This window comes from Pseudoliparis swirei, chromosome 5, assembly GCF_029220125.1.
Source record: "Pseudoliparis swirei isolate HS2019 ecotype Mariana Trench chromosome 5, NWPU_hadal_v1, whole genome shotgun sequence".
NCBI lineage: Eukaryota > Metazoa > Chordata > Actinopteri > Perciformes > Liparidae > Pseudoliparis > Pseudoliparis swirei.
Genome location: NC_079392.1, coordinates 5,273,843 through 5,294,846, shown reverse-complemented (window position 1 = coordinate 5,294,846; position 21,004 = coordinate 5,273,843). Strand labels below are relative to the sequence as shown.

The 21,004-nt window shown below is 41.8% G+C and overlaps 1 protein-coding gene across 1 annotated transcript in view; it reads left to right on the top strand.

The window, feature by feature from the left end:
* Nucleotides 1-16,805, top strand: part of LOC130193876 (glypican-1-like) — a 45,680-nt gene extending 28,875 nt beyond the window's left edge. The window contains exons 2-10 of the mRNA XM_056414680.1: nucleotides 1,557-1,715; nucleotides 3,528-3,745; nucleotides 5,091-5,264; nucleotides 6,262-6,427; nucleotides 7,103-7,233; nucleotides 13,137-13,274; nucleotides 13,540-13,670; nucleotides 14,181-14,356; nucleotides 15,275-16,805. Of these exons, the coding sequence (XP_056270655.1) occupies nucleotides 1,557-1,715; nucleotides 3,528-3,745; nucleotides 5,091-5,264; nucleotides 6,262-6,427; nucleotides 7,103-7,233; nucleotides 13,137-13,274; nucleotides 13,540-13,670; nucleotides 14,181-14,356; nucleotides 15,275-15,453 (1,472 nt within the window). The 3' untranslated portion in view covers nucleotides 15,454-16,805. The remainder of the gene's footprint in view (nucleotides 1-1,556; nucleotides 1,716-3,527; nucleotides 3,746-5,090; nucleotides 5,265-6,261; nucleotides 6,428-7,102; nucleotides 7,234-13,136; nucleotides 13,275-13,539; nucleotides 13,671-14,180; nucleotides 14,357-15,274) is intronic.
* Nucleotides 16,806-21,004: the final 4,199 nt, after the last annotated feature.

The window sequence follows — 21,004 nt, the reverse complement described above, 5'->3', positions numbered from 1 at the left end:
CCATGAACGTCTCGACAGAATTTTTAAAGGCAATCCATCCCATTATAAAACAGGAGAGCGGCGAGAGTCTTGCTAGTAACTTAACTTCTGTGTATTTAAGCCCATCGGTGACAACGGGTGTAGATGTTATAGCTGAGAGGGCTTGAGGTTGTACACATAGAGTGCAAAACAAAGAGCTCTATGAAAAATCTGGGTATGAAATGAATGTCTCTTGATTTTTTATTTATTTTTTATTTTATTTTTCACATTCATAATAATAATAATAATAATAATAATAACTTTATTTATATAGCACCTTTAAAAACAATGTTTACAATGTGCTCCACAGAGAGTCAAAGCAGAACAAGTGGAATAGCAAGAAACCAATATGACATTTAAAAGTATATATTAAAATGAAAAAATTAAATTTAAAATTTAAAATAAATTAAAAACCAAATGAATTAAAAATAAATTAAAAATAAATTAAAAACAGACAAATTAAATTAGGGGAATCAAACTTCTGCGTAAAAAGACAAGATCACTTAAAAGCTGTTCTATAAAAATGGGTTTTAAGAAGTGATTTAAAAGAAGTTACTGATTCTGCAATGTCTTTTACCTATCTTTAGTTATTTCATTTTGTGTTTACTGCTTATCATTTGATTGTATTTAGTTTGATTGTTTGGTCCTTCCCTCCCTCCTCATTGGAGCTCTTGGAGGGTAGATGTATAAGTATCAACATGTGGGAGGGGATGGGTGGGAATGTTGGGCAGGGTGTGTATGTGGACATGGATGGATTTGGATGTGTGCTGATTTTATTTTCATGTAGATATATATATATATATATTTTTTTTTTTTTCTCGATGTCAAGGACTTTTTGGGACTACAGATGAAAAATAGCCTCTTGGCTAACTCTGGCACATTTACTGAAATGTTTTTATCAATGTGCACTGTCCCTTATTAAACTAGAATGGGCACTCGGTATAGCTCATACCTTCGCATATCACAAGATTGGGCATTGAATTATGAACATTTTGGCATTAGTTGCATGCCAATTGGATCAAAATGTATCGTGCTATGGTAAAAAAAAAGATTTTGACCTTTCCATGACCTTGACCTTGACCTTTGACCCGATTGATCCCAAAATCTAATCAAATGGTCCCCGGATAATAACCAATCATCCCACCAAATTTCATGCGATTCAAGAAGATTTTGACCTGTTCATGACCTTTGACCTTGACCTTTGACCCGATCGATCCCAAAATCTAATCAACTGGTCCCCGGATAATAACCAATCATCCCACCCAATTTCATGCGATTCGGTTCAATACTTTTTGAGTTCTGCGAATAACACGCATACAAATAAATAAATAAATAAATACACGGCGATCAAAACATAACCTTCCGCATTTTCAATGCGAAGGTAATAAACCCAGTTAAAAAAAATATCTGTTTATGGAAAATGCTAAATAAAAAGTTATATAAAAAAAAAAGCCTGTCGGTGACACACGCAGTGCTTAAGATATGTAAATCGAGATGAATCAAATGATTAACGCTGCCCCCCCCCCCCCCCCCCCCAGGTGAACATCTGAGGACGTGTCCTCAGGGTCCGACCTGCTGCACCAGCACCATGGAGGAGAACCTGGGCGGGCTGAGCGCCCAGGAGACCGAGGGGCTAATCAGGGAGGCCGGCAGGTCGCTGCAGTCCGCCTTCAATGCCCTCCACAGGGGCTTCGACAGTAAGTACGATACACGCGTGTGTGTGTGTGTGTGTGTGTGTGTGTGCGGGACAGATGCTCATTACTGCCTGTGCACAAAGCGTCAGCAGTGGGCCCAGAGGAGTGTGACACCAGTGTGTTTGGTATTTGTGAATGTGTGTTTGGAACAAGCTCTGGCTGCGCTTAGCGCTCAGCGCTGCATCTACAAACGGTGTGTGGACGTGTGTGTCTGTGTGTGTGTGCATGCGTGTGCGTGTGTGCGAGGGCGGACGTGTTTGTGTCCTGTGCGTCGAGGGGGACCCCTGCCTGGGTGTTATAATGAGAACGGAATCAGCCCGACACAATGAAACGTGATGAGCCCGACGGCCTGATCTCAAAGGGACGCGCACACACACACACGCACACACACACACACACAAACACACACACACACACACACACACGCACACACACCGCACACAAACGGAGGGGTGTCCCTTAGGGCAGTGGCTGGTTCAGTTAATGAGCGGTTGACCCACTGAGGAGGCCAAGGCTACAGATCGCTGCACTTCAGAGAGAGAGAGAGAGAGAGAGAGACAGGAGGAGGAGGAGGAGGACAGCAGTATGAGTCGGGGCCACCTCAGGAGCAGTAGCGTGGCCCCCCATCTGGCCGTGGTTACCGCCGGGCTGGCGTCGGTCCAGAGCCTTTGAAGCCCGGGGGGGAGAGAGAGAGAGAGAGCTTCCTTCTTCTTTCTGCTCTACCTCTCCATCACGTCGTACACATCTGGACACGGAGACAGTTTAAGGAAACCTTTTAACAATGTTCAATAAAATGGGCATACATTTAAACCATTTAAGGACATTTACTTACGTGTTATATAGTTCTTTATTCATTCTTTATGCTTCGTGAGTGTTTACGTTTCTTAAATGACACTTAACGCTGCGCTCGGTTATAAGTGTGTAATATTTCCGTTATTACACAATAGGAGGACGCGGGTACAATCAGTGCTGTTCAAAGAGTCACTTGTGGTTGAAAATATATACAAACAACTTGTTTGAATGTTTCCAGAAAAAAGGAAAACACCTCGTATCATTCTCTCTCTCTCTCACACACACACACACACACACACACACACACACACACACACACACACACACACACACACACACACACACACACACACACACACACATACACACGCATACACACACAGAGATTAATAGAGAGGTAGTCAGACAGAAGACAAGATGTTGTTGAAGTTTAAGAGTCATTACCTTCGCATTGAAAATGTTTTGATCGCCGTGTATTTATTTATTTATTAATTTATTTATTTGTATGCGTGTTACTCGCATAACTAAAAAAGTATTAAACCGAATCGCATGAAATTTGGTGGGATGATTGGTTATTATCCGGGGACCATTTGATTAGATTTTGGGATCGATCGGGTCAAAGGTCAAGGTCATGAAAAGGTCAACATCTTCTTTTTACCATAGCGCGGTCAATTGTTATCCAATTGTCATGCAACTAATGCCAACATGTTCATAATTCAATGCCCAATCTTGTGATATGCGAAGGTATGCGCTCTACCGAGTGCCCATTCTAGTTGTTTGTGTCTTAGTGAGAGAAAAGTGTGTTTGTGTGTTTGTGTTTGTGGTAGAGACTGTGACAGAGTGTGAGAGAGAGATAGAGAGTGTCCCTCACACTCTCACACACACACACACACACGACTGTGTGATTGAGCTTTAAATGAGTCGTATGTTTGGCGATCTCTGATTGCTCCTGGATGGATTTCAATCAGTTCTTATTTCCCTCCTTGCCTCCTCCCTCCTTGCCTCCTCCCTCTCCTCCTCCAGCCTACTTCACCGATCTGCACGTCCGCTCTGAGCGCTCCCTGCAGGAGGTGCTGTCTCCCCTCGGCCCGCTGTACTCCCAGAACACTCGTCTCTACGGCGACCTCTACACCGACCTGCGGCAGTACTACCGGGGCTCGGCCCTCAACCTGGACGAGACCCTGTCCGAGTTCTGGTCCCGCCTCCTGGAGCGCACCTTTAAAAGCTCCGCTCCCACAGAAGTGAGTCATGGAACTTTCTTTCTTTTGATATTCACATTTTGAATGACGGACTGGTCTACAGAATGACGACAACAACAAATACAATTAGAGGAGATTTTTTTTAAATAATCCTCAAAAGTTAAACCCGGGACGCTTTTCTTAAAGCAGACGTCGACCCGACTCGGTCATTCGTCACTTCCTGCTTCTTCATTTTGCAATTTATTTAAATTTTTAGATGCAACACGTTGACTATGTTCATGTATTATGACTATTAAATGCAAAACCAAATGCTTACTTATGAAGTAGATGCTTTTTGTAATCTCCTATATTGACATCATGTAATCCCAATAGTTGGATTGGAGTCTGGACCTTTGAACTCTATAATGCACGCTGTCTAATGAAGGGGAAACAAGCCAGAATAATACTGGTGATAGAGGTTATTTTCTGGTAATTGAGTTTTTCTCTGGTAGTAGAGTTTTCTTTTGGTAATAGAGTTTTGTCTGGTTACTGATTTTTTTTTCTGGTTCGAGTTTTTTTCTGATAAGACCTTTTTTCTGGTTATAGATTTTTTTCTGGTTATAGAGTTTTTTTCTGATAAGACTTTTTTTCTGGCAATAAAGTTTTTTTCTGGTAATAGAGTTTTTTTCTGGTAATAGAGTTTTTTTCTGGTAATAGATTTTTTTCTGGTTTTAGATTTTTTTTCTGGTAATAAAGTTTTTTTCTGGTAATAGAGTTTTTTTCTGGTAATAGAGTTTTTTTCTGGTATTAGAGTTTTTCTGGTAATATATATTTTTTTCTGGTTATAGATTTTTTTCTGGTAATAGATTTTTTTTCTGGAATAGAGTTTTTTTCTGGTAATAGAGTTTTTTTCTGGTAATAGAGTTTTTCTTCTGGTAATAGATTTTTTTTCTGGTTTTAGATTTTTTTTCTGGTAATAAAGTTTTTTTGTGGTTATAGAGTTTTTTTCTGGTATTAGAGTTTTTTTCTGGTAATAGAGTTTTTTTCTGGTTATAGATTTTTTTTCTGGTAATAGATTTTTTTTCTGGTAATAGAGTTTTGTGTGTGACCAGGGCAAACAATACAATGTCCTATATTGTGTTGGTTTACAGTACAATCCCGTAACAACGTCCATGTCATCCTGAATTCTGAGCGATGAGCGTAAGCACATCTGTTATTCTCTCCATTTGTGTTCCTAATCTCTGCGGACACGAGGCTACAAATGAAAACGCCAAACACGAGATAACCGTGTTCAATATTTGTTATTCTTGATATCAGTTTATGCGTTTTGTGTCGAGAGTGTGCTCTGGGTCCATTATTGATGTTTACGCACTAACGTGTGTTCTTCCCGCCGCCTCTTGTCCGGCAGGTCACGCTGTCAGAGGACTACCTCGAATGCGTTGCTAAGCAACAGGAGACGCTGCGGCCGTTCGGAGACGTCCCGCGGGACACGAGGGCGAAGCTGATCCGGGCTTTTGTCACGGCCAGGTCGTTCGTCCAGGGGCTGGTCGTCAGCGGAGAGGTGGTCAGGAAGGTCTCACAGGTGAGTCTGTGTGTGTGTGCATGTGTGTGTGTGTGTGTGTGTGTGTGTGTGCACATGAGACGTAAGGAGAGACACAGAGAGCGAGTCAGACAGAGAGAGACACGATGTTGTCGGAGTTCAAGAGTCAGTGTTTGTGTCTCAGTGAGAGAAAAGTGTGTGTGTGTGTGTGTTTGTGTGTGTGTTTGGGTGAGAGTGTGAAAGAGAGAGACAGACAGACAGACAGACTGAGGCCCGCTGGACTGAGTCCCAGGAAAGCAGTCGTGATGGATGCGCGGTCGTCACGCCCAAACTGTCAGAGAAGACGCCTCCACCCAAATAATAAAAAGAACAGACACACAAAAAAAACATCAAAAATGAAGCGCCATCAAACTCTGCCGTCGGAATAAAGAATAAAGATTATATTAGGAGGGATGGCAACAACGATGCAGATGTTTTGGTGCCTTGAAGAACCATTTTTTTCAGGTTCTTTGAGACACCTGTAGGTTCTTTGAACAACTCTTTAAGGAAATGGTTCTTTCAAGAACCCTGGTTTGAAAGGTTCTTTGTGGAACCAGAAATGGTTCTTCGACAGCATCACTCTGAAGAACCATTTCTAGACATTTTTCTGTGTGAAGCATGCATTTTAGAGGTCACCAGAGTAGAAATATTGCCCCCCCCCCGCCCCCCCCCCCCCCACACACACACACACACATTTCTTAGGTGTGCCTCCGTCCCATATCTGTGCAGGATGGAGGTAAAATAACTCCAGTGTGGAACTGGACACCTTCTTTCATGACATTGTGAACACAGTGGAACAGAAACCATGTTCTGTATTTAAACAGCAGGGCCGGTCACTGCTTCTTCAGGTCCCTTCAGTGTCCAAACACCGCCCCCTGCTGGTTGTCCTCGTCATTGCGCTATCACAGGGGGCCTCGAAAGATCAAACTCCTGCCATTTGTACACGTCCCTTCTTCTCCTGCCGGTGTGTGACGCTCGCTGTTCGGCGTAACCTCCCCAGGTGCACCTGAGTCCGGAGTGCACGAAGGCCCTGATGAAGCTGGTCTACTGCCCCCACTGCCGCGGCATCGCCTCCGTCAAGCCCTGCTCCAACTACTGCGCCAACGTCATCAAGGGCTGCCTGGCCAACCAAGCGGACCTGAACCCCGAGTGGCAGAACCTCATCGGTGAGAGCATCCAGACGGACTTATTACTCCATGTGTGTAGAGACAGTTATTGGTCCTCATGCAAGAGCCACGAGGAAACGATTCATTCTAATGGGGAAAAATTGTTGGAATTCACTCATTTTATTTCTTCTGAGACTAAAAAGTATGACAATTTTCCCTTTTGGGAATCAATAAGGAGTCCTCAAATTGAGCTGCAATTATAATCTGAATGTATTCTTCGCCACTTTAGGCTTTATGATATTGTGTTATAAACTGTCTATAACATTATAATAACTAGAACGGGCACTCGGTAGAGCGCATACCTTCGCATATCACAACATTGGGCATTGGATTATGAACATTTTGGCATTAGTTGCATGCCAATTGGATACAAATTCACCGTGCTATGGTAAAAAGAAGATTTTGACCTTTCCATGACCTTGACCTTTGAACCGATCGATCCCAAAATCTAAGCAAATGGTCCCCGGATAATAAACAATCATCCCACCAAATTTTGTTATGTGAGGAACACGCATACAAATAAATAAAGAAATAAATAGGTGATTTTTTTGGAGAGCATGTCAAGTGTTTATCCCCCCGAAACATTCCTCTCTCTCTCTCTCTCTCTCTCTCTCTCTCTCTCTCTCTCTCTCTCTCTCTCTCTCTCTCTCTCTCTCTCTCTCTCTCTCCGTTCAGACACCATGATCCAGGTGGCCTCCAGTTTCAGCACCGAGCCCAGTCTGGACGTGGTTCTCTCCTCCATCCCCGCTCGGATCTACGAGGCCGTCCACTTCCTGCAGGACAACATGGACGCCTTCACGGCCAGAGTAACAACAACTCACTTTGATTCATCACCTCTTCTGTGATCTCTCACTCGTTAGAATGATTAGTCAAACGTGTCACCTCTTTATCACATTAATACTTCAAATGCTAACTTTAATATACAAAAAAATGTCCACATATTTCATATAATCTGTAAAAAATGCGTGTGAACTCGGATTAAACTGTCAAACTATAGGCAGCGCTGGTTAAAATATGAAACAGGATTATTTTACTGTGTTGCCTTTTTTGAGCCTAAAATGTCTTCATATTGACATATTCTATTTTTTTCTGCTTGGTTGTTTTTCTTCATGCGAAATCTTGCACAATCAATAATGCACGTTTCATAAAATATGAGATGAAGTCGTTAATATTCAAAGTTACCAACTGTCGCTTTAAAAGGGAGTGAAAACAAAGTTATGAAAGAAGAAGAAGAAGAAGAAGTCATTAACCTCCAGGTCCTCTTGCCTTGAGCATAACGGAGGCAGAGCTCTACAATGTGCTCTTAGTTTTAATAAGCTCGACCTCTTATTGCTTTTTATTGGTTTCTATGCATCCTTCAAATAGAGCTCGGCAGCATTATTAATTAAATTGCGTGACTTTCATACTTTTACTGATGAAAACATCCCAGCATGTTTATGAGACAAGCAGCGAGAGCAGTTCTTTCCAAAGCCAAGCCACTCTAATGTTCTCTTTGTTTATGCAGTTCAAGTCCATTTGAACATATAAGTCAAATTAAATGTTATATTTTATTTATATATCTGCTTTTTCAAAACTTTTTCATCACTGGAGGCTTTTCTCTTGGACACATCGGCCAGAGCAACCCTCACATGGCAACCAACTATTATCCTCACAGTTCCAAAGACGTGTCTATGGCGACATCTAGTGGACGTTCTTAGTTACCAAAGTAAGGAGTTGTATACCCTCCCTGGGTACAACTTATATTGCAAAAATCGCGCTAACATTAAACAAGGTGGCGTGGCAGTATATGTTGCTGAGAAATACATCTCCAAGGATAGAGTTGACATTGGTGTGAATATCGAGGGAGAGTTTGAGTCCATTTTTGTCGAAGTCCAATTAAACCACAAGCAAAAGCCATTTCTTGTTGGCGAGATATACCGAGTCCCAGGCACTAATCAATCTCAATCTATTGAGCGATACGATACTATACTGTCGCAGATCCAGTACAACAACTTTGGTAATGTTGTGATCGGGACGGATCAAAACTTCGATCTTTTGAAAGTTGATTCCCATCAACAAACTTCGACATTACTGGACTCCTTTTTCGCTTGTGGTATTATGCCTACGATTACAATTCCCACAAGAATAACTCAATCTAGTTCCACTCTCATCGACAACATTTATGTTAACCAGGAGAACATCTGCAATTTGATCTCCTTTGTTATTTTTTCTGATATTTCAGACCATTTGCCGTGTCTAACGCTTATGGGGGAACGAAATAAGGTTAATGAGAAAAAGCAGCCTCTCGTTATCATATCGCGATCTGTCACTGATCAGAAGCTGCAAGATATTAATTATTCTCTGTCCAATGTTGACTGGTCTGACCTACAAAACATGACCGTAGACGAAGCAAGTAACGCAGTCACTCGGTCATTTATGAGCATACTGGATCATCATGCCCCTACGAGAACTGTTCGTATTTCTCGCAAGCATGTTATGAGAGAACCCTGGATGACGGTGGGTCTGATGAACTCAATACGCAGGCGTGATCGTCTGTTCAAACTCCAGCTGGGGAAACCAGACAGTCATCCTGCGCGGGCAAAATTTCTCACCTACAGAAATATATTAAACAAAGTCAAACGAGACGCAAAACAATTGTACTACTCTAACCTCCTCAATGAATATAAGTACGACTCAAGGAAGACTTGGCGAGTGACTAATTTGGTTTAAATCCTATTTATCAGATCGATCTCAGTTTGTATTTGTAAACGATGACGCCTCGATAACCACCAACGTTAATCACGGAGTTCCACAAGGTTCTGTGCTTGGACCAATTTTATTTACCTTATACATGCTTCCTTTGGGCAATATTATCAGGAAACACTCCATAAACTTTCATTGTTATGCAGATGATACTCAACTATATTTATCGATAAAACCAGAGGAGAGCAACCAACTCGGTAAAATTCAAGCATGTCTTAAAGACATAAAAACATGGATGACCTGCAACTTCTTGATGTTAAACTCAGACAAAACCGAAGTAATTTTAATCGGCCCTGAGCACCTCAGAGATCAATTATCTGGTGATGTGGTTTCTGTTGACGGCATTGCCCTGGCATCCAACACCACTGTAAAGAATCTTGGCGTTATCTTTGATCGGGACTTGTCCTTTAACTCCCACGTAAAGCAAATCTCAAGGACTGCATTCTTTCATCTACGTAATATTTCAAAAATCAGGCACATCTTGTCTCAAAAAGATGCAGAAAAATTGGTTCACGCGTTCGTTACTTCGAGACTGGATTACTGCAACTCCTCATTATCAGGCTGCTCTAATAAATCTCTTAGGTCCCTCCAGTTGATCCAGAATGCTGCAGCTCGTGTTCTCACTAAAACTAAGAAAAGAGATCACATCACTCCTGCACTAGCTGCTCTGCACTGGCTCCCAGTAAAATCAAGAATCACTTTTAAAATTCTTCTCTTAACCTACAAAGCCTTGATTGGTGATGCTCCATCATATCTTAAGGAGCTTGTAGTACCATATTGCCCCACTAGAGAGCTACGCTCACTAAATGCGGGACTACTTGTAGTTCCTAGAGTCTTAAAAAGTAGAATGGGAGCCAGAGCCTTTAGTTATCAAGCTCCTCTTTATGGAACCAGCTTCCAATTTCAGTCCGGGAGGCAGACACAGTCACCTCATTTAAGAGTAGACTTAAGACCTTCCTCTTTGACAGAGCTTATAGTTAGGGCTGAATCAGGTTCACCTGGTCCAGCCCCTTGATATGCTGCTATAGGCTTATAGCTGCCGGGGACATTTTAGGATGCACTGAGTACCTATCTCCTCTTTTATCTCTCCTTAAGGATGAATTTTCATCTCTCAATCACACGTTACTAACTCTGCTTTCTCCCCGGAGTCCTTTTGACTTCACGTCTCATGGGGTCATCAGACCCTATGAGACGACATAGATCCCATCTGCCTGATGGATCATCGAGGTCTGGGTCGTGGAATTCCTGCTCCTGACTACGCCACTGTCCTGTTGAGACTCCGCCCACTGTTGAGACTCCGCCTTCTCCTCCTCCCCACCGCCATCTGCCTGATGGATCGTGGAGGTCTCCATCGTGGAATATGCCTACTATGAACTATTCATACACTCTGTCACATTCATTGAATGTATTTTAACTCTAAATCTGTCCTTCTGTACACATTACATCTATTGCATCTGTCCATCCTGGAGAGGGATCCTCCTCTGTTGCTCTCCTGCAGGTTTCTTCCCTTTTTTTCCCCCTGAAGGGTTATTTGGGAGTTTTTCCTGGTCCGATGTGAGGTTTTGGGGCAGGGATGTCTATGTGTACAGATTGTAAAGCACTCCGAGACAAATTTGTAATTTGTGAAATTGGGCTATACAAATAAACTGAATTGAATTAACTCGATCATTAACAAATCCAACGACAAGTCTCGTATCTCGGATGTATTTTATGTCAATGGCAAAAAGGAAGTTGACCCGAAAAAGATTGCAGATGGTTTCTGTGAATATTTCGCTACCATAGGTGTGAAATATGCAGACCAAATTGGATGTTCTGATCACTCGTTTGCTGAGTATCTTGGTCAATCATCCACAATTCAATCGATGTTTCTTAATCCTGTCAACCCGGATGAAATTTCTAAAATAATAAACAGCTTTAAGCCAAAGAAAAGCGCCGGTCACGACGGTATCATCATGAATCTAGTCAAACAACTTGGTCAATCGTTAGCCACTCCTTTATCACATCTTGTAAACAAATCATTATCGGAGGGAGTTTTTCCTGATGATATGAAGATCAATGAAGTGATCCCCATTTACAAAGCCAAAGAAAAGCTTTACTTTACTAACTATCGTCCAATATCTCTGTTGCCAAGCTTTTCCAAAATTTTGGAAAAGGTCGTTCATAAACGACTGTACAGCTTTGTTGCAAAGCATAACTTGCTATACGAAAGCCAATACGGTTTTCGACCAAAGCACTCGACTGAGAACGCGGTCACTGAGTTTCTGTTTGACACATACACTGCACTTGAACACGGAGAGAACACTCTGGCATTATTCCTAGACCTTTCTAAAGCTTTTGACACAATCGATCACTCAATACTTTTAAATAAACTGAGCCATTATGGTGTTAGAGGTACGGCACTTGAGTGGTTTAAAAGTTATCTTCGTGGTCGAAAACAATATGTGAAATACAAGGGGTTCAAATCAAAATCATATGATATAACTTGTGGAGTACCACAGGGTTCTGTATTGGGACCCCTGCTATTTATATTGTACATAAATGACCTTCCAAAAGTCTTAAAACGTGTTAAAAGCATCCTCTTTGCTGACGACACAACTATCTACATTTCATCGAAGGACCACGATAACTTATATCAAACTGCAAATGAAGAGCTAAAATTTTTATCTGATTGGTTCAAAGCGAACAAGTTATCTCTAAATGCACAGAAAACTAATTATATGCTAATAAATAAATCAAATAATCTCCTAGATCAAGATTTTAGGCTTGAGATTGACGGGGCTAATGTCGAAAAAGTCCAGTGCACCAAGTTCCTTGGTGTCTATATTGACGACAATCTGCGCTGGCATCAACATATTGACAGTTGTCGGAAGCGCATACGAAGCGGCACATTTGCCCTGCGCTCCGCAAAAAATATACTCTCAACAGAAAATCTGCGTTTGTTGTACCACAGCCTTGTCCATCCGCACCTCTTGTATTGTAATATGCTCTGGGGATCCGCAGCTAAAACTCAGGTCAAATGTCTCGAGATTTTACAAAAAAGGGCTGTGCGGATCATCTGCAACGTGAAGAATAATGAACACACTGAGCCGCTTTTTAAGAGATTGGGCATTCTGAGATTTACAGATCTACATTTGTGTCAGACAGGAATTTTTATGTACAGATTTATGAATAATAATCTGCCACATAATCTGTTACGTATGTTCACAAGGAACACAAATGTCTACGACCACAACACGCGGCTGCGTGGTGGCATTCATATAAATAAACATACAGTCGACATTGTATTTAAAAGCTTCATCTGTAGAGGTCCAAAGCTCTGGAGACAAATTCCGGACGAGGTCAAATCGGCATCCAGCATCAAGGCATTTGCTTCTCGACTTAAACGCCATCTCACTTCATTTTGAAAGTTTTTAATATTGATTTACAGCCTGGCGGCACAGTACAATAGAGGAAAAATATTTAAAATAAAATGTATATCCATAATTTGATGTTCGTGATATTATTTTTATTTATTTTTTCTAAGTTATCATAAATTCACATTTGTCTTCTATTATTATTTTTACTATGACTTTTTCTTTTTCCTGTTCTGTTTTTGTTGTTGTTGTTGTTGCTTGTACGACATTTTATGTTTTCATCCATATGTGTGTGTACTGTCTGTGTGCCTGTGGTAGTTGGGAGGGGGGGGGGCTAAAGGGTTAGGGGAGGGGCCGTCCAACTCCTCATCTCAGAGGAGCCTACAGACCTCGGTCTTTGGACAGTCCTCCATTCGTACATTTTTTTTCTGTTGTTAATGTCTGCCAGTATGTACATGTTATGTATGTACTTATGGAAAATAAATTACTTACTTACTTACTTACTACAGCACGTTGCAATACAGACCAGACCCATTTGTCACCGCTTTGTGTTGATGTGCATCTGTGTATTCCTATGTGTGTGTGTGTGTGTGTGTGTGTGTGTGTGTGTGTAGGTCTACCAGGCATGCGGAACTCCAGGTGAACCGGGAACAGGAAGTCCTCCTCTTCACGAGCAGAGGAAGAAGAGCGGCTCCCTCACAGCATCCGAGTACAAGCCGTCTCCGACCGCTGGGCTCAGATTGGAGATGCAGGTGTGTGTGTGTGTGTCTTAACTGTCTGGATGGGGATATATTATGAATTATTATTTATTAATATTTAAGGCACGGGAAACAAAGAAATGTTTACATGTGAACAAAAGGCTTCTTGATAGAACAACTCAAAATAAAAATGTTATTCTTATTTTGAGACTCCATTTCAGGAGGTCATTGTCGTTGTTTTTATTAAATTCTTTTTATGCATTACAGATAATTTAATGGGATTTAAAACCCTCTCTGACCCCCCCCCCCCCCCCCTCAGGTGTCAGACCTGTCCAGTAAACTGAGGGAGATGCGGCAGTACTGGACCCAGCTTCCTGTGGCTCTCTGCAGCAAGTTGGCGGCGGGAGGTGCGGCTCAGGATAAATGCTGGAACGGCGTCACCAAAGCCAGGTGAGCGAGAAGAGAGCCGCTGGAGATTTATTAAACTAATTGTTGGGGTCGCCCCCCGCCCCATCTCTGGATATTCCAGTGTGAAAATAATGAATAATTAAAGCTGGAACCTGGAAAAGTGAACTTATCCTTCAAGACCTTCACGGTTTCGGGATCTCAGCTCGAGGCTAGTTGGGTAACACCCCTGTCAGTGTTGCATTGTGGGTACCAGGTTTCAACGAGGAAGAAGAAAGCACCGAATAAGACGTCTGGTTGTCGATGTTGCTCCTGTTCATTTTTTTAAACCGTCCACGGGAGACCGAGTTTTATTTGTGTTCTTCACTCTAACTGCTGACTCGGCGCTTATCACACACACACACACATCTTATTTACAGAATTGAGCCCAGCTGTGCAGAATGAGCCATACAGCCTTTCATTATCACCCAGGTCATCTCCATTATACAGATGTTCCGCCCTGTGGATGATGTCACACGTGTCCCTCCCATCCCTTCCCTCCCCTCCCGATTTAAGGTACCTCCCGGAGGTGATGGGTGACGGCTTGGCCAATCAGATCAACAACCCGGAAGTGGAGCTCGACATCACGAAGCCGGACATGACCATCCGGCAGCAGATCATGCAACTCAAAATCATGAGCAACAGGCTGAAAAACGCGCTGGACGGCAACGACGTGGACTTCCAGGACGCGAGTGGGTCCCTTTCTAATCTGTGTACCGACAACTCGACACGTATACCGCCGTCTGGTGGTATCTAATGGTCTCATGCAGGGGCGTTTGTAGGATTAAAAGAAGGGGGGGGGGGGGCTGAGCCCCAAGGGGAGCGGCACGCCTGCAATTTTTTTGGGGGGCCCGAATATCTATTGTTAGAGACATCATTTCAGGGTCATAGTGATATTTTATGCTCATTTGGACTCTATCACTGAGATAAAGATGAACTAGTTCAGTGTCAAATATACCATTCAATGAAAAAAATATATAATAATATATATTAATGCAAAGAATAGAGAGATGTCCGTAGTTATTTATTGTATTTTGAATTCTCTCGTTCACACTCTCGCTCAATGGAGACAGTTTCTAACTCTTCTCTTTCATTTGCCTCAAGTAAATCTAAATGTGAGCAGCTAACACTCGTTAATAACTGCCGATATATTATATTATATTATATATTTAGCCACATTCTGTAACTACCTGGACGTACAGGTCACTCCGTGCATCATTTACTTTGAGCTCACCTCATTGGCTGTCATCCTGGCTGTCTTCAGAGACGTTACTTGGCAGAGTGAGAAAGCCGGCGCAGCAGCCTCCCCAAGGTCCTAGTGCCCCGGGATTCTATCGTTAAGTATGATGATGGGCTATTAGATTGTAATTTGAAGGGGGAGAAAACATACAAACCAGAACGCATGTACATATGTATAGGGGGGGTCGTTAAGCCCTCCTAAAATAGGCTTAACGACCCCCCCGACGCCCCCTATTTCAAACCAGACGAAATACAAACTGAAATCATGGATTCTACTCACGCCCGCTCCGTAATGGAGCCCTGCTCGCTCGTCAGGATCTATTGAAGTTGACCTCTCTCTCTCTCTCTCTCTCGTGTCGACCTCCCTGCAGGTGACGACGTCAGCGGCTCGGGAAGCGGGATGTGCGTCGGCGGTCAGTGTTCTCGGAGCCGGCCGGGGTCGTACCCCTACCCGCCCGACAACGACCGGGTCAGAGCCGGCGCGTCTCAAACGCGCCTCCGCGGCTTCCTGCCGCTGTTCCCTTTGGCAACGCTGCTGCTCCAACGATGATGATGATGATGATGGACCGCCACTCTTAAAAAAAAAAGATCTAGAGGAGGGCTCGGACGAGGAGACGGACCGTGAGGGGTTTGGGGGTTAGATCGTAACTTTGCCAAAAAACAAAATGAAAAGGACATTTTTTTGAAGAATGAAAGGACAGCGTTTTTTCTTCTTCTTTGAGCAAGAGGAGCAAAACTTGACAGTGACAATATTCTTTTTTTGTTCCTTCTTTTTTTTCTTCTTCTGGTTTTTGCTCAGTTTGAATGCCTTTAGTTCGGGTTGTGACTCAGTTTGTTGAGCTGGTTTCAATGGATTGTTGGGACGAAGATATGGAGATGAAGAAGGTGACGAAGACGAAGAGAATGACGGCTGTGGATGACGACGACAACGATGATGATGAAGATTATGATGGCGATATTGATTTATTGACACTCTTATCAGGTCCATTCGGCTCCAGTTTCAAGTCAGGAGGTGGCAAAAGCTCATTGAACACATTTTTTTCCTCCCTGTTCCACGTTACGTGGTGCGTTCAACAAAGCGTGTTTTTTTCCACCTTCATTTCGTTGTTTAACCCAAGTCGAAGTTGTCTACCTTTTTTTTTTTACGAACATTGTGTACGTTGTAAATGTGTGTGTGTGTGTGTGTAAATTACCTAAAAAACTGGCACCATATTGAAGCCGTGAATGTACAGTATAATACTATATTGGCTATGAATCCCCCCCCCCTCCCCCATAATCTGTGGTGTGGTCGTCCAGATGTTTTGGTATATATCTGCGCGTCGGGCGTAAAGCAGATGCGTAATCGCGGTTTCCTGAAATGTACGATGAGATGTCGCGACGGCAAGTTTTCAGAAAGAAAAAATGGATAAATGAATAAATGAAGGCCACAAAGGACTCCTTGTTGAACGCACACCTGCATTAAATAACTTTAAATGAAGTCCGAGCATCACAGCGGGTCAAACCAAAGCACTTGTTCACACTGGAGACTTTTTTTTTTTTTGCTTTCTATTTTTGCTCCCCAGAGTACGTTGAACACGAGGGACAACTCTTTCATAATGTTTTTGTATCTGCATATGTTTAAAAAAATCGAATGTTTTGTCCAAACAGTCCAGGATGCGTTGTCCATTTGCCCGGCGATACCTCATTCATCACTCGGCATGCCTTTTGAACTTGCAGTCCGACACGACTGCACCGGTACGTTATGGGCCTCCTGATACACACACGTCTCTTGCACATACACACGTTTACACACACACACACACACACACACCGAGGTTTGGTTGCGAAGCAGATTTTTTTTTTTTTTTTACTCATCGCTGTATGTAATCACACATTTCATTCATTAAAGTCTGTTTGATTGTCGCAGTGGATTTCGCCGTGTATGTTTTGATTTGATTGTATTGTGATTAGCATCCGTTAACGGGAAGGAAACGCTCTTTATTTAAAGGTCACTCTTATCGTATCATCTCCTCTGTGGATGATGGAGCTAAACATGTCAAACAGAAAGATTGTGTTATAAACTCGGGGCGTAACATTTGAAAGACGTTTCCAAGGGTCGAACTACAGTATTGAGTTGAATAATAATCCAGTGTTTATGATCCATAACAAGGATAATTATTAGGATCGGCCTCACTTCACCATATATCAGAAACCTTTGGATGGATTGCCATCAAAGAAATAATGAAACCCATATAATGACTTGGATGACACCTTGTCTTTTGCTCCACAGCGCCACCATGAGGTGAACTTTTGAGTTTTTAAGCGGAATGTCTCAACAACTATTGGATGGAGACACTCAATAAACGTCACACACACGAAAGGATAATGAATAAATTCTCAGCGTGGAAGTTTTAATGCTGCAAGAACCACCTCCACTAAGCACGTGTGTGTGTGTGTGTGTGTGTGTGTGTGTGTGTTTGTACCTCTATCTTTGTGAGGACCAAGAGGTTTGACCCCTCGTTTCTCACTTCTTTAAAGGCAACAGTTGGGAGTTGAAGCGTGTGCAGACTGCTGAGGCCAACTATTACAATAAGTTCAAATTTGGAGTGAATTTATTAAACTGAATGTGTGTGTTTTTTTCCCTGCCATTTCTAGAAGTGCAAAGGGATTTCCAGTGTGAAAATAATTAATCATTAAAACGAGCAAAAATGCAGGAACCTGGAAAAGTGAACTCATCCTTCAAGACTTTCACGGTTTCAGGATCTCAGCTCGAGGGTAACACACCTGTCAGTGTTGCATTGTGGGTCCCAGATTTCAACGAGGAAGAAGAAAGCACGGAATAAGACGTCTGGTTGTCGATGTTGCTCCTGTTAATTTTTTTAAACCGTCCACGGGAGATTGAGTTTTATTAATGTTCTTCACTCTAACTGCTGACTCGGCGCTTATCACACACACACACACACACATCTTATTTACAGAATTGAGCCCAGCTGTGCAGAATGAACACGCGCATGAGTTTTCAAGTTCACAACATGTTCCAATAGAGCCATATAGCCTTTCATTATCACCCAGATCGGTTTCAGGATCTCTGACAACTATTGGATGGAGACATTCGCGTCCAGCAGGATTGATTCTAATCACTTTTTAGGATTGCTTAATTTGTAATCTCATTCCCCCATGAGCCTCAGCTGCACGGAAACCGAAGATAAACTAGAACGATAGCGTCGTCGTAGCGAGCCGTGTTAAAATGCTGATGTTCGCCGTGAGCTCAAAGCCCAACTGAGGCCCATTTACAGCCTCCAAGAGATGGGGGCGTGGCCTCTTAAAAAGATCTCTTGCAACTCCTCCCTAACTTTACACAGGCGTGAGATGAAACCACTGGACTACATGTGAGTTCTCCACGCTCCTCTCAGTGAAAACTCATCTGATCCAGCATATTTCCTCTTCTCCTTTAGCCACAGAGACGTCTTCATGATGCTCTGTGGCCAAAGTCCCAACTAACTCCCTGATTTCACTTTTTCTTTTTCGAGAAAAATTAAAAAAAATTCCAGCTGCACTACGGCTATAAATACACATAGAGAATAACTCTTCTCTGCTGGAGAAAAAAAAAATGGGGCCACTTATGTGTGCGAGGATGACAATGCAGCAGTCTGGTGGTTCGGAGCTAATGAATAATTTATTTTCAGCCATGCAAACGACAGAATGAAGCAGAGCAGCAGGCGCGACGGAGAAGAATGAAAGGTTTGTGTTTCGTGTTTGATTTCCCAACACCTCGGACCGTCTGTCCCTTTTCCCACGTCATGTCTCTATTCCCTGGATTGTGTCTCGTCCTGAATTTTTGAATGGGGTAGAACATGAACTGAGATTCAATGCCATGTGGGAACACCCCAGAATGTAGATTTAACTTGTCTATGCAACCTGTAGGTTCAATACAAATCCTCATGGCTCATTTGGCTTGATTGCTATGACCCTGAACAGCACACAGGTGTCTCATCGCCCCATGGAAAAAAAAAATATTTACAAAATGCAAATACAATTTAGGAGAAAATCCATGTTATGGCAGGATAATGCAATTTAGATTTAGATTTTTTTTCAATGTACCTAAAAAAAAATACAGACATCCTCAGATTTAAATAATTATAATAATACTAAATATGAGAATCATCATTTGTGACTCCTGCATCTGTGCTTTTTCAAATAATAGAATAAATACAATTGCAATCACTTTCAAGTAAACCAGATTGGTTAAGTCAAATATTGCTTAATTATTGTCTTTCTTACTAAGATATTCATATCTTGTTTAATAACATGTCAGGAATGATATAATTAGTTCTGAAAACATTTCAGTTCTTTGTTTTTTAAAGTAATAGTCATTTTATGAATGTCATTTATAGTGACCAACAGCTCAAAATCAATGTATTTAATGAATCAATATTGTGTATAAGGTGTTGGTATGATTCCAAATGCTTGACATTCCTCTACATTTCCAGGAATATCACAGCTAAAAAGTAAAACATGCAAAAATAAAAATAATAAATTTAGAATAGTAAAGAATGATGAACAAAGGATTTGTTTAGGTAATCAAAATAAATCGGTTTAAAGTTAGTTCTGGACATAAGACGTTCAGTTTTAATAAAAGAATGTCTACAATCCTTCAACCAACAAGCAAAACAATCCAGATGATGAATAATTTAGTTTAATAATCAAGTTTAATGTATTATTGGTTTCATGTCACTCTACAGCCATAATTTGTTAGTTTATCTTCTGTATTTTTCTGTCTTTTCACATGAAAATGCTGTAAAACATGCTGTAAAATTTAAAATCAAAATAATTTTCAAAATGTTTAAATTGTAAGATGTTTATTCAACTCCACATATGTCGAACATTACAATAAATAAGAAGTTGGAAGGCACAATTTCTCCTCAGTTCTCAGGAGAATATATGGCTGTATGTAAGAAACGAACAGGAGGGTTAAAGCTGTCTGTCTGTGACCCCCCCCAGGTGAGAGTAACACCTCTTGTGCAACAACTTCCTGCTGCACAAATTCCAAGAGATGTGTAACGTATCTCTGGAGGCAGGTTGAACGTAATCGTTCAGCCCGGCAGGTCGAGAATTGTTTTTTTTGGGGGTCTCGGACTGCAGGCTTAAGAGATAAGAAGTATATTTATCTCCCTCTCTTTTGTCTGCCTCACACAGACAGAGAGACAACTCTTCCAAGACTGGCTCAACGTGTACAAGGACACAGGAGACACTGAATAAAAGGTGATTGTTGCAGTGCTACATGGTGTGTAGTGAGACGAAGAGCCTGAACTGGACAATGCCGTGTCACATGATCACGGCTCTTTTTTTCTCCTTTTATACGGACTGTGGACGAGACAGGAAGCTGCGAGAGAGGGAGGAGGCGAGAGGCAGAAACTTCAAGAGCAAATTGATCCGAGGCCATCAGGGGCTGACATGTAACCAAGTTCAACTTTTAGCTTTTGCACGGGGCTAAATGAACGTTTTCCTTCTTCCTGTTCACTCTGTAGATCCACGATGAAGCTATAAGCTATAAGGGATGGACAAACTTTTTTCTCTTGTTTCCAGTTCCAGGACCTCGAAGCACCAAATCCAAGACATACTGTATGCAGTTGTTTACTCCAAATGTAGAATATGTGTATACTGTATACGTCACTCTGTGGAACCCATTAAAAATCTTCTTCTTTTATTTATTTTAGTGTCGCTGAAAATCAGTCGTGACTGGAAAGAATAATTTCATAATGACATTCACAAAGAAACTGTATTTAATGTCTCTAAGGAGGAAATACCGCTTATTTTAAGTAATTAACCTTTGAACCACCACCCACTGGTTCCTCCATGCGCTGAAACATACGAAGAACCTCCACGGACTGTGAGGGCTAAAAGTTACATAAATATGAGCATGTATTATGATTTTGATATTCATTTGGGGCGAATCGCGTTTATTATAATACTTTTTTTTAAGAGCTCATAATCAAGTCTGTCAAAACTTTATGATTTTTTTAGATTGCAGCAAAACTTTAGTTTAGTATTTAATAAACTTAAATACATGTCCCATAAGGCTGTGCAGTACACCAGCACTTCCCAGCTGTGTGACATCTGGC